Source organism: Triticum urartu, chromosome 7A (assembly GCF_056163025.1).
Source record: "Triticum urartu cultivar PI428250 chromosome 7A, HENAU_Tu73, whole genome shotgun sequence".
NCBI classification, from domain to species: Eukaryota; Viridiplantae; Streptophyta; class Magnoliopsida; order Poales; family Poaceae; genus Triticum; species Triticum urartu.
This window is the reverse complement of record NC_141879.1, coordinates 304,247,205-304,260,189: the sequence shown is the minus strand read 5'-3', so window position 1 is coordinate 304,260,189 and position 12,985 is coordinate 304,247,205. Positions and strand designations below refer to the sequence as shown.

Sequence of the window (12,985 nt, the reverse complement as noted above, 5' to 3'; positions counted from 1 at the left end):
AAATCAAATGATCCTCTTTTCCAAAATTTGAGAAAGCTCTCAAATACGAAAATAACGAAATCTCCAACTCTCTCCGAAGGTCCTTGAGTTGCGTGAAATTTCTAGGATCGACCAAAATGCAAGAAAATATGATATGCATGACGATCTAATGTATAACATTCCAAATTGAAAATTTGGGATGTTAAAAACCTACCCCCCTTAAGATGAATCTCGCCCTCGAGATTCGGGTTGGCTAGAAAATAGGTGAGGGTGGTCCTTGAGCAAATCTTCTTCTCTTTCCCAGGTGGCTTCATCCTCTGAGTGGTGGTTCCACTGAACTTTGCAAAACTTGATAACCTTGTTGCGGGTAACTCTGCTGGCATAATCGAGAATCTTGACTGGCTTCTCCTCATATGTTAAGTCATCCTCCAACTGAATCGCTTCGAGTGGCACGGTATCTCTTAGCGGTACCTCCGCCATCTCGGCATGACATTTCTTCAGCTGAGAAACATGGATTACATCATGAACTCCCGACAGTCCCTCTGGTAATTCCAACTTGTAAGCGACTTCTCCCATACGTTGCAAGATCTTGTACGGTCCAACGAAACGCGGTGCTAACTTTCCCTTAACTCCAAAGCGCTTAACTCCTCGAAGTGGGGATACTCGAAGTTAAACTCTGTCTCCGGTTTCGTAAACTGTCTCCTTGCGTTTAGAATCTGCGTAGCTCTTCTGCCTGGACTGGGCTACCTTGAGCCTATCGCGAATCAACTTAACTTTCCGTTCAGACTCCTTAATCAAATCTGGTCCAAAGAATTGACGGTCTCCAACTTCGTCCCATGACAACGGTGTCCTGCACCTCCTTCCGTATAAAGCTTCGAAAGGTGCCATCTTCAAACTGGTTTGGTAACTGTTGTTATAAGAAAACTCCGCATATGGCAAGTTATCGCCCCAACTAGATCCATAATCTAGTGCACAAGCTCTCAGCATATCTTCCAAAATCTGATTGACTCTCTCGGTCTGTCCATCCGTCTGTGGGTGAAAAGCTGTGCTGAACTCTAGTCTGGTTCCTAAAGTTTCATGCAACTGATTCCAAAATTTTGAGGTAAATTGGGTTCCTCTATCTGATACGATACTCCTCGGAACTCCATGCAAACAAATGATCCTAGTCATGTATATCTTCGCCAACTTAGCACTGGTGTAAGTGGTCTTAACTGGAATAAAATGTGCTACCTTTGTCAAACGATCAACTACTACCCATATCGAGTCATAGCCTGCTTTCGTCCTGGGTAGTCCTGTGATAAAATCCATGCCTATATTATCCCACTTCCATTCGGGTATCGGCAAGGGTTGTAACAATCCTGCTGGCTTCTGATGCTCTGTCTTTACTCTCTGACATACGTCACAAACTGCTACATATGCTGCAATATCCTTCTTCATTCCGGTCCACCAGAATGTTTCCTTCAAATCCAAATACATCTTGGTATTCCCTGGGTGAATCGAATACGGTGAATCATGTGCTTCTTGCAAAATCAACTTCCTGATCTCCGGGTCATTGGGCACATAAACACGGTCCTCAATCCATAAGGTATCGTGCTCATCCTCACGAAATCCCTTTGCTTTTCCTTCGCTCAATTTCTCTTTTATAGCAGCAATCTCCTTGTTATATTTCTGAGCTTCTCTGATTTTATCCATCAATGTTGACTGAATCTCCAATGCTGCTACAATGCCTCTCGGAACTATTTCCAAACATAGCTCACGAAGGTTTTCTGCTAACTCCTTTGGTACTTCTCCCGTCACTAGGGTGTTGACATGGCTCTTACGGCTCAATGCGTCAGCTACTACATTAGCTTTTCCGGGATGGTAATGCAATCTCATGTCATAGTCCTTGATGAGTTCCAACCATCTCCTTTGTTTGAGGTTCAACTCCTTCTGCGTGAAAATGTACTTCAAACTCTTGTGATCCGTGTACACCTCACAATGATTTCCAATGAGGAAATGTCTCCACGTTTTCAATGCATGCACTACGGCTGCTAACTCCAAATCATGCGTGGCATAATTCAACTCATGAGGCTTCAGTTGCCGTGAAGCATACGAAACAACTCTCCCTTCCTGCATAAGCACTGCTCCAAGTCCTCGACGTGAAGCGTCGCAATACACCTCATAATCCTTGGTCTGATCTGGCAAAATCAATACTGGTGAGGTAACCAAACATTTCTTCAACTCCTGGAAACTAGCCTCACACTCCTCAGTCCATTTGAACTTAGTATCTTTCTTCAACAACTCCGTCATAGGCTTCGCAATCTTTGAGAAATTCTCAATAAACCTCCGGTAGTATCCTGCGAGTCCAAGAAAACTCCGGATCTCTCCAACTATTGTTGGTGCTTCCCATTCGGTTACGGTCTCAACCTTTGTGGGGTCAACTGCTATACCTTCTCTGGATATAACGTGTCCGAGGAATCCAACTTTCTTCAACCAAAACTCACATTTGCTGAATTTGGCATATAACTGATGTTCCCTTAGTTTCTTCAAAACCAAACGCAAATGTTCCTTATGCTCCTCTTCATTCTTTGAATAAACCAGAATGTCATCAATGAACACTACGACGAACTTATCCAAAAACTCCATAAACACTTTGTTCATCAGGTTCATAAAATAGGCAGGTGCGTTAGTCAATCCAAATGACATAACGGTATACTCATACAGTCCATATCTCGTGGTGAATGCTGTCTTAGGTATGTCCTGCTCCCGAATCTTCAATTGATGGTACCCTGATCGCAAATTGATCTTGGAAAACACTTTAGCTCCTTGCAACCGATCAAACAGATCATTGATCATTGGTAGTGGGTACTTGTTTTTGATGGTTACTTCATTCAATCCCCGATAATCAACAACCATCCTTAATGATCCATCCTTCTTTTCCACTAGAAGTACGGGTGATCCCCAAGGCGAAGAACTTGGGCGAATGTAACCTTTATCCAATAACTCCTTAATCTGATTCTTAATTTCTACCAAATCCTTTGCTGGCATCCGGTATGGTCGCTTCGATATTGGGCCTGTACCTGGCAATAACTCAATCAAAAACTCAATGTCCCTATCCGGTGGCATGCCTGGTAATTCCTCAGGAAATACATCAGGAAAATCCTTTACCACTGGTACTTCCTCTTGCACAACTCCTGTTAGGCAGTTTACTTGTGTCCTGTTTGGCACATGCCGAAATACATACTTGATCCTTCTTCCTTCTGGTGTGGTAAGCAAAATTGACTTACTAGCGCAATTGATGTTTCCTCCATACATCGACAACCAATCCATGCCTAATATCACATCCAATCCTTTAGATTCCAATACTATTAGGTCTGAGGGAAATACATAGTTACCAATCCTTAATGGTAACCGATCACACCATCGTCTAGCCATAAACTCCGCTCCTGGTGAGCTTACTAACATGGGTGTCCTAAGGGCTTGGGTTGGCAGGTTATATTTATCCACAAATCCCCTTGATATGTATGAATGCGATGCACCAGTATCAAAAAGAACGAGTGTGGTAAATGACTTAACCAGAAACTTACCGATTACTGCATCAGGCTGATCTTCAACCTCCTCCACATTAATGTGGTTCACCTGTCCCCTATTGAAAGGGTTCGGCTTCTTCCCAGAGCTTCCATTGCCATTTCCATTCTGGCCTTCGGGACATTCATTGGCATAATGTCCGGTCTTGGAACACTTGAAACAGGTGACTTGACTCAGGTCTCTCTTGGTTGGGGTCGATGGGGTGGTCCGGTTCTGGCCGTTGCTTCCTCCATTCCCATTACCATTCTTGTGGCCATTATGGTTGTGCGAGCTACCTCCTCCATGGGTGTGCTGAAACTGAAATCCCGGTTTAGGAGCAAAACGGGGCTTCTGCTGGGCTCCAGAGTTATACTTCCCCTGTCCATACTTCCTCTTACGGTTCTCAATCTGCTGTTGCTTTCCTTCAATCATGATGGCACGATCTACCAACTCCTGGTAGTTGTTGAAACTCGCTACCATCAACTTCATGCTTAGTTCATCATTCAGTCCTTCCAGAAACTTCTCCTGCTTAGCTGCATCCGTAGCAACGTCATCTGGGGCATAACGTGCTAACTTGCTGAAATCGTCAACGTACTGGCCAACTGTCCTTCCTCCTTGGCGTAAGTTGCAAAACTCACGCTTCTTCAGGGCCATAGCTCCTGCTGAAACATGGGCAGTGCGGAAAGCTTGCTGAAACTGATCCCATGTGACAGTGTCAACTGGGTAAGTGGCTGTGAAATTCTCCCACCATGCTGCTGCGGGTCCGTCAAGCTGGTGAGCGACAAACTTCACTTTCTCACCATCTGTGCATCCTGCAGTGGTCAACTCCCTTCCTATCTTGCGGAGCCAATCGTCTGCTACTATTGGCTCGGTGCTACTGGAAAACACCGGCGGATTCAGCCTGAGGAAACGGGCTAAGTGGTCAACAGGTGGTGGTGGTGGTGGGTTGTTGTTGTTGTTCTGTTGGTTCTGGACTAACATCTGCATCAATTGATTCTGTTGCTGGATCAACTGAGTGAGCTCCGGTGGGAATCCATTGTCATGTCTCGGAGGCATCTGAGGGTTTAGAAAAGACGAGAATCAAGAATAGAGTGGGTCTAAAGAGAAAACACTACCCCAATGCACATGAGCAAATGCACACAAAATCACTTCATTCAATCAAACAAGGGCTTACAATCGATCTAACTATCGCAAAAGTGCTCGAACTATAATGTTTACATGGGGGAATACTACTACTATCTGGTGGTCATCTAGAAATTTGAACCGGTGGAAGACTCCATGATATCTGCTCCAGCTTCGTCTTCAAAGTCGGGATCACTTGGATCCGAATCGGTGTCGTCGATGATGATGTAGTTGTCAGGACATGTGACGTACTCGTCTTCCTACTTGGATGCTAACTTCCTCTTGAGTTCTTCAATCTCCTGCTTAAGATCGCCATTGTGTCTTGCTAGAGCTACGATCTCGTCCATGTAGTCCTTGCGTGTAGACTTCAGTTCTCCTTCTAGCGCGATGATCCTTGCCTTTGCATTCTTCAACTCTATCATATCATTGCACATCTGGTCCTTGTGGCGTCGAATGTGCTGGTTTAACTCCTGGATGAAAGATGCAATGGATCTATCCTTCTTGGTGCTGACTAACTCCCATTGTTCATCTCGGCGTCCGCAAATCTGGTAGATAGTGTCCTTGAGGTCTTCTTGATAAACTTCTCCAATGCGTCCCATGGTGATATGAGCTGCCATGCTCCTTCCTAGACTCCAGGTTGGTGCATTGAAAACACTATCTATGGGCTTCGTGATTGGTGCGAATGTCCTTCCCGGAACGTGAGCTTGAATCTTCCAGCGCTCCTCTTCAGGCAGAGTGGCGTTGAAGGTTCCCGTGAAGCTTGATAATCCGATGTTCAGGTACTTGGTGACTTCCTTCAGGTGAAATCCAAATGGTGTGCCTTCATCCGGTTGAGCGTACTTAATCTTCGCGTTCGTCATCCTAAAAGAGTAGAAAAGATGAGGAGTTAGAAAATGAGAAGAGAATGGTGACCTATGGCTTTAACTTAGTGGTCGTGTCCTACAGTCAGCGTGTGCTCTGATACCATCTCTGTAGCGACCCGACCCGAATGGATCAAGTGCTCTGTGCTCCGGTGTCATCCCTGGATCAGTAATGCTGACACCACACAGTACATCGAAGGATTTATAGCATAGTGGCAATCACACACTTATTACATCATTGTCTCAAAGAGAACTTATTACAATAAATATGGCTTAAGGCCATCTAATGTCGATAACAGCGGAAGACTCGGAAGATAAATGGGTCCATCAACTCCAACGGCATCACTGAGTATAGGGCCACGACCTAAAAGCACCTTACTCGTCGTCTGAAAAGTCTGCAACATGAGAAGTTGCAGCCCGAAAACGGGTCAGCACATGGAATATGCCGGCAATGTAACACATAGAGAGTAATGGAATGAAACAGCTATACTATATGCATATATGGCTGGTGGAAAGCTCTATGGTTACAGTTTTGCGTAAAGCCAGTTTTTCCCTACTGCAAAGGAATAAATTTATTTAACTATCATGGTAGTTGTTAAACATCGAGAATAGTTGACAGCATTCCGATCCCATTTAAGTGAACAATTAAAACCCAACAACATTAATTAGAAGTAACATGTTGAGATTCACATGATATTCAAGTACTAGATACTCAAGTTGTCCAAAACCGGGGACACGGCTAATCATGATTAATTTGTACACTCTGCAGAGGTTTGCGCACTTTTCCCCGGATGACTCGATCGCCTCCGTTTGTTTTCTCGCACTACATGGTGTTTGAGAAACGGATGACCGAGACATAGTCTTTCAGAAGCGCTAGCACCTTACATGTGGGGTAGACCGTACCACCTACAACCCCTACATCTGCTAGTCCACCCCGTAAGAGTTCGCACAACTTAGTCAACTATGCCAGAGCCCATAGTAGCATGTGGCTGCACACGGAAGTTTCTAGCATGAATTATCTTATGATCCCTTTGAGCCTGGGTGGCAGTCCAAAATAAAACAGGCAAGTCCTGATAGACATTAGGTGCCTCAATCCACCCAGATGTGTGTTTAAGTTGCCACCTTAGATAAACCATTAAAATTATCAACTCACATCTGTCATGGATATCACTCACCCAATCCACGTCTACTAGCATAGCATGGCATAATAAGCAAACGTAAAAGTAACTCCCAAAGGTTTCATAATAATACAGGTGATAGATACTACCTCATCTACTTCCCATCCCACAGTTTAATTAGATCCTAATCATGCAATGTGAGAGGATTGATCTAATGCAATAAAACATGGGTTGTAGAAAAGGTATGATCAAAGTGTTACTTGCCTTGCTGATGATCCGCGAGACCTAGGGATTCGAAGTAACAAGCGGCGCAATCCGGGTGATCTATCGCAGACAAACAACAAGCACACAATAAGTACTCATCTAATGCACAGATAAAACCCGAACAAGAGAACGAACCAGAAGGTTCAACTTAAGAACTCCGGTTGCAAACAAAGAACGAACCGAACAAAGAAACGGAAAACAAACGGCGGAAGAAAACTCGGTTCTAGCAAGTTGAAACTAGGTCAAATTTTACCGGGGCAAAAACTTGTTTAAGTTGATTAGACGGAACGGCGGTTTCGAAACGAAACTCCAGGCGCTTGAATCACCTGATTCCGATAAACGAGCGAGAAGAAATACTGGAACGAAGATCGGATCTGAGATCACGATCGCGGAATAAATCCGACGAAAAGAAAGAGACGAACGGTTAAACGAACGGGCGTCGTTAACCGGGAATAATCGGTGATCACGTTCGTTGAGACGAACGGTCCGAAAGAAGAACGAAAACCGATCTAGGGTTTCGGAAAAGACCGAAACAAAGAACGAAAGAAAACCGGAACGGTTAAGAAAGAACCGGAACGGTTTAGAAGAAAAACTGAACCGAGGGGAGAAAAAGAGACGCGGCGCGGGACAACCTCGGCGAGGCTCCGGCGAACGGCGGCTATAGGGCGGCGACGGCGGGTGAGGGGCGTGGGGTGGGGCGCGGCTAAGGAGGAGAGGGGCTTGGGATTGATGTGAGGAGAGGGGGGGGGTTTGGGGTGTTTTTATATAGGTAGGGGGGATTACTTGGGGTAGGGGGCAAGCAAAAGAGGGGAAACAAAACAAGGAAAGGGGGGGCTAACCGGCCTAGAGTCCCTCTGGGACTCGGCCTAGAGCGAGGGAGGCGGCGGCCTGGCGCGCGCGCTGGCTGGGGAGGCGGCCGGCTGGCTGGGCCTTTGGCCCTGCTGGCCTTGGTCCTTTTTTTTAACTGGATTCGTGCGCAGAAAAACAAAAGAAAACTAAACTAAACGAACTCTAAAATTAATAAAGTAAATTTTCCCCGACTCCTAAAAATGAGTCGAACAAAATAAATTTTACTCCGGACCTAGAATGCAAATTTTTGAAAACACGCATTTTTTTCCTATCCAAATAAAAAGCAAACGAAACTCCGGCAAAACCAAAATTGGATTTATTCATTAAATCTTCATTTTTCCTAAGTTTGGGAAAAGTCATATTATTTTCCTCTCTCATATTTTGATATTGGAAAAATAATTGAAGATGAAATAAATAAATCAAATGATCCTCTTTTCCAAAATTTGAAAAAGCTCTCAAATACGAAAATAACGAAATCTCCAACTCTCTCCGAAGGTCCTTGAGTTGCCTGAAATTTCTAGGATCGACCAAAATGCAAGAAAATATGATATGCATGATGATCTAATGTATAACATTTCAAATTGAAAATTTGGGATGTTACAAAGCTGCAGTGCAACAAGTGTTGTACTTCGACCTGGATCTTGCCGCCGGCGAAGCTGCAGTGCAACGCGTGCTGGCGAAGCTGCAGTGCCACGCGAGTTGTGCTTCGACTCCTATCTCGCCGCCAGAGAAGCTGCAGTGCAACTCGTGCTGTGCTTCGACTCGGATTTCTCTGCCGGCAAAGCTGCAGTGCAACGCGAGTTGCGCTTCGACTCTTATCTCGCCGCCGGCGAAGCTGTAGTGCAACGCGCGCGCTGCTTCGACCTGAATCTCGCCGCTGGTAGGGAGCTGCAATGGAACGAACCACCGTGACCGCGTCGCGCTGCATTGCAACATCCGTCATCGCCGCCGTCGTCACGCGGCGATGCAGCACATGTCGCAGTCGCCTGCGCTGCGATGCAGCTCTCGCCGGCGTTGCTACCGTCGGTGACGTCGCTGCTGCTACTAGTTTGAGGCACAGTGGACAGCTGCGACGGAGCGACCGAGGCGCCGATGCGTTTGCTCGGTGAGAAGAAAGCGGTGGAGCGTTGACCCATCCAACGACCGGAGAGCATGGATCAGACGGCTATCGACCCGACTAATTTCCAGAGGAAATAAGTCGGATGATTTGTAGCAGTGCCCATGGATAAAATATCTTTTTGGGTATAAATCAACAATAAATCGTTTTTTTAGCAAAGGTAGCTAGGCTTTGTGCGCGCATGCTGTCACTGGTTGCACTTCATGGGCTGGGCCAAGACGTGCTTTTATATGAGCCGATACGTCACGGCCTAAGAGTTTGACCAGTGTGTAATCCAGCCCTATGCACAAAAATGAAAAATTTCTCAAATAAAAATGGAAAACAAAAGGAGAAAAAAAAGAAGATATTGATGATCGAAGCAGCGGAGTGGCAACCCAAATGCTGCGGTGGACTTATGCCCAGCATGCCGCCAGGATCGATGCCAGCATCCAACCTGCTCTGGCTCTCCGTGCTTCCTCCACGAGTCGACTCTCTAGCCTCTGAAGTTAACTAATTAGTCTACACTGTGCTTTCTTACCAGCTGTCCCGGTTGCTGTTCTATCTGCAGCACACAGCTATCATATTAGCTTGCAAAATATTGCTTGTTAGTATTTTTTGCACGGCATGTTTGCACTAGTAAATCTAGATCAAATTAATGTTAGTATTATATCATCCCCAAGAACAAGCAGAAGTTGAGATGTTTTTGGAATATTTTGGTCACTGCGACATGTTTGAACGATATGGAGCTTCAGCATCTATAAGTTTCAGTTCAAAAGTTTGGAATTTGTAGCATATATCCATCCTAAAACTATAAATACATTAATTGCACAGGCAGACTGTACAGCCATGTGGTGGTGGTGGTAATCTTAGTAATTAGATTTATTTTTCTGCTAATAACAACCTTAGGCACCACTGCTTTGACCTAGCACACAAGGAACATGATCCACTATCCAAGGACATCGAAAGGAAGTATGCAGAGATCACAAGACATGAAATAGATCAAAACTTCACTTTTTCTTTCTATAAGTTTCTGTGCGTTTGTACTGTATACATATGGCAAAATTGTATGAAGACCGGCTAATCCTCAAAAAGGCGGATGCCAATCACAGGGTGTAGAGTGACTTGGAGTATCTATGAGCTAAGAATGTTCAAAAGAGAAACTCTGATCTGGACTAATTTCCTGAACAGATGTCCCACCCCATTCTCGAGATCCCCAATACTACACTCTAACTCCTGCAATTGCTCCTCCTGGCAAACAACTGCCTTCTTCTTGTGAAATGCCTTTGAGACAAGAGACTGTTTTGGCATTCCGATTTCCTTTGACAAGAGATGGACTGTGGACTCCAGCAGAGACACAGAAATCTCTCTAGCCTTGGTCAATAACATGACCATCTTGCAACCCTCAGACACAACATTAGCCTTCTTTGCGCTCTTCTTGAAATGTTTCTTCGCCGTCTTCACCAAACGAGCATAAGACTGGATCTTGGCTTGAGCAGTTGCATCATCTCCTTTTCTTAGAGCCACCTGTAGCTCTTGGATGATGGCCTTCATCTCAACGAAGATCTCTTGCATGGTGCTGCAGAGATCTAGCAGCTCAAGAGAGCCTTCCATCTCTGAATCCAACATCTTGCCAGCCTGGTTGCTTGGCAGGCCAATAATCTCTTCAACACCATTGTAGATGTCTCCGAGCCTCCTCAGACCGGCACACATAGTGCCGATGGTGGTGGTGGAGGAAGATATGCTCGCCTCTAGGCTCAGCACCTCTTGCTCGACTTCAGTCTGGTTGGCCTGAGGCCTTGATGGCAAACTTATCGATCTTAGGTGGAAAGCCATTTCTGATCTTGAAGTTTTTCTCTGTATTGTGGTTGAAGAGAGGAGAATAGAAGAGCGACTTTTGGTTTGATGTGTCTACCGTTCTTCTGATGCCTATTTATACCAAAGAGGCATACAAGCCAGAGTGTTCGATTGTTAGACATGAAGAATCATGCCATTTCATTTCCAAGATGCTGTCTGCTATGGATCGAGATCTGGCACAAGCAAAGTCGTCTGATGTTTAGTGCATATTTTAGAGTGTCTGCTGTCCTCGAGACGAGGCAGCATATTATCGTCAGCAGGCACCAGCGGTGTGGTTGTGGTCCGGTGGTGTTGCATGCTCAAGCCATTTTTTAATGGATGGTAATGCAACATCTAGCTGTGAGCCTGTTCTCAATTTATTAAGATTTGTTCTTTGGTGGGAAGTGTTGCTAATCACTAATTGAATCGTCATGCTTTGGAGCTGGCATGTTTAGGCGACGGAAGACAAGATCCACTGGACAAGGATCATGGGTGTTGCGATTGGTTCAACGTTTTATCCCCCATTCTTCCTTTCAGATTGAGCTACCTACGGTGTGAGATGCATCACCATTTTATAATCAAAATGGCATGGCAACGATTTTTTGATGTGTTTATGATCATCATTTTTTTACGCAATCGTGTTTTTAGTCATACTAATTGAATCTCAGACACGAACTATCTTTACTTTTGCTGAAGTTTTATATGAGCAAACCTTAATCCTACTAAACCACTCTTTTTTTTCAGTCTATTGCTCCTGTGGCCAGCCAAATCAAATATTTGCTCGAAAGTGGGACATAGAAGAATATCACCCATGCATACTTGGACGTTCAAACTGAGATCGTAAAGTTGGAAAATTCTTGATTTTTAGTGATGGAGATCTTCATTTTTCTTTACATTGAAATTCGTTTGAATGGGTAGTTGTAACCTTGAAAGGTGGACACGAGCTGTCTTCCCTGTTTGCTTGGACATGAGCTGCAATTTTGGTTCGAAAGTATTTGTCTCCCTCCCTCTTGCAGGTAATCTGGTCACTCTATTTATTATTCCTTCAAACCAGAATTCGGAAGTACTAGTCTACTTAACTTTCTTCTGAACTTACTTCAGATGATGTTGCATAATGCATGCTCACTCTTCAGAGTTCAGATGATGTAAGTAATCTGACCACTCTGTAGTCCTCCTTGTCATCAGTTATCTGTCTTGTCAGCTTGCTTCAGATGATGTTGTATAATGCATGTTCACTCTTTAGAACTAAGTGCAGCTCTTGATCATTCATGTTTCAACCCACTGCTTTCTTCCATGCCACTGCAGACATCGGGCAACATCACAGAGCACCATCACCTTTGTATGTGTAGACTGTGGAAAGCTGGCCTAGCTGCTAGACAACCCCATGATCTCATAACGCAGATGTACGTATTTCCAACTGACCTCAGATAAGCTCGTGTTGCGTCGATGGTTGCAGACACTGAAGAGACATCCATGTTTAGCTCCGGCGGCCATTCTTCAACCCCGATCTCATTGGCCAGATGTTTGCCGACACCGACTCTAGATGGCTAGTCTATCCATGCTTGGAATGGTGGCTAGAGCGCTCCTGTGTAACTGTGTTGTCTGGATGGAGCTGGAAGAGAGGAAGTGGTGATTGGTGGGAACCAGAGAAACTCCTATGTAGGTTCCTCTCTACTTATAACAAAAACAATCTGCGACAAGAAGAATCTTGTTGGTCATGCTCGAGACAAGCTGACGCTTTCTTGTTTACTTTCTGTAGCCATGTCTAAAGTATTGGCGGCAGGATTTGATTCCACTCGTGCAGCATCGCTGGTTGCTAAGGTATCCGAAACATTTGGTATCTCATCCGAGTTTTATAATGTGATGCATATCAAGATCTCGAAAAGAAGCCAAGTTTCGTGCAACTTTCCTTTTTCCTGCACACGCGCATCCAGTTGCTTATCGTTGTGCTATGTTCAACTGCTTGCAGCAAAATATTTCAAATAACCATAGTTAAGTTATTAACTGAATGAATACTTCTTTTTTTTGGGGGGGGGGGGGGGGGGGGGGGTGAGGGGGGGATAGTTGGATTGGATTTGTGTGCACGCATCTATCACTATGATTTAAGGGGAGCCTTGGCGCAATGTTTTGAGTCCTCGAAACAACCTATTGCAAAAATAAGGGAAAGGCTGAGTACAAAAGACCCAGAGTGGTCGGAGCCTGCGCAAGCAAGGCCTGCCCTTTTTTATGCTACCAGTATGATTGCTATTCATGGGCCTGGCCAAGATGGGCTTTTATATATGAAAGTACATCTAAACCCTCTATGGGTGTTCTGGTGA

The 12,985-nt window shown here is 44.8% G+C and overlaps 1 protein-coding gene across 1 annotated transcript; it reads right to left on the bottom strand.

The window, feature by feature from the left end:
• Positions 1-9,824: 9,824 nt before the first annotated feature.
• Positions 9,825-10,793, bottom strand: LOC147959386 (uncharacterized). The gene has a single exon (XM_087536571.1). The coding sequence runs from the start codon at positions 10,665-10,667 to the stop codon at positions 9,966-9,968; it is 702 nt and encodes a 233-aa protein (XP_087392697.1). The 5' UTR covers positions 10,668-10,793; the 3' UTR covers positions 9,825-9,965.
• Between the last annotated feature and the right edge of the window lie 2,192 nt (positions 10,794-12,985).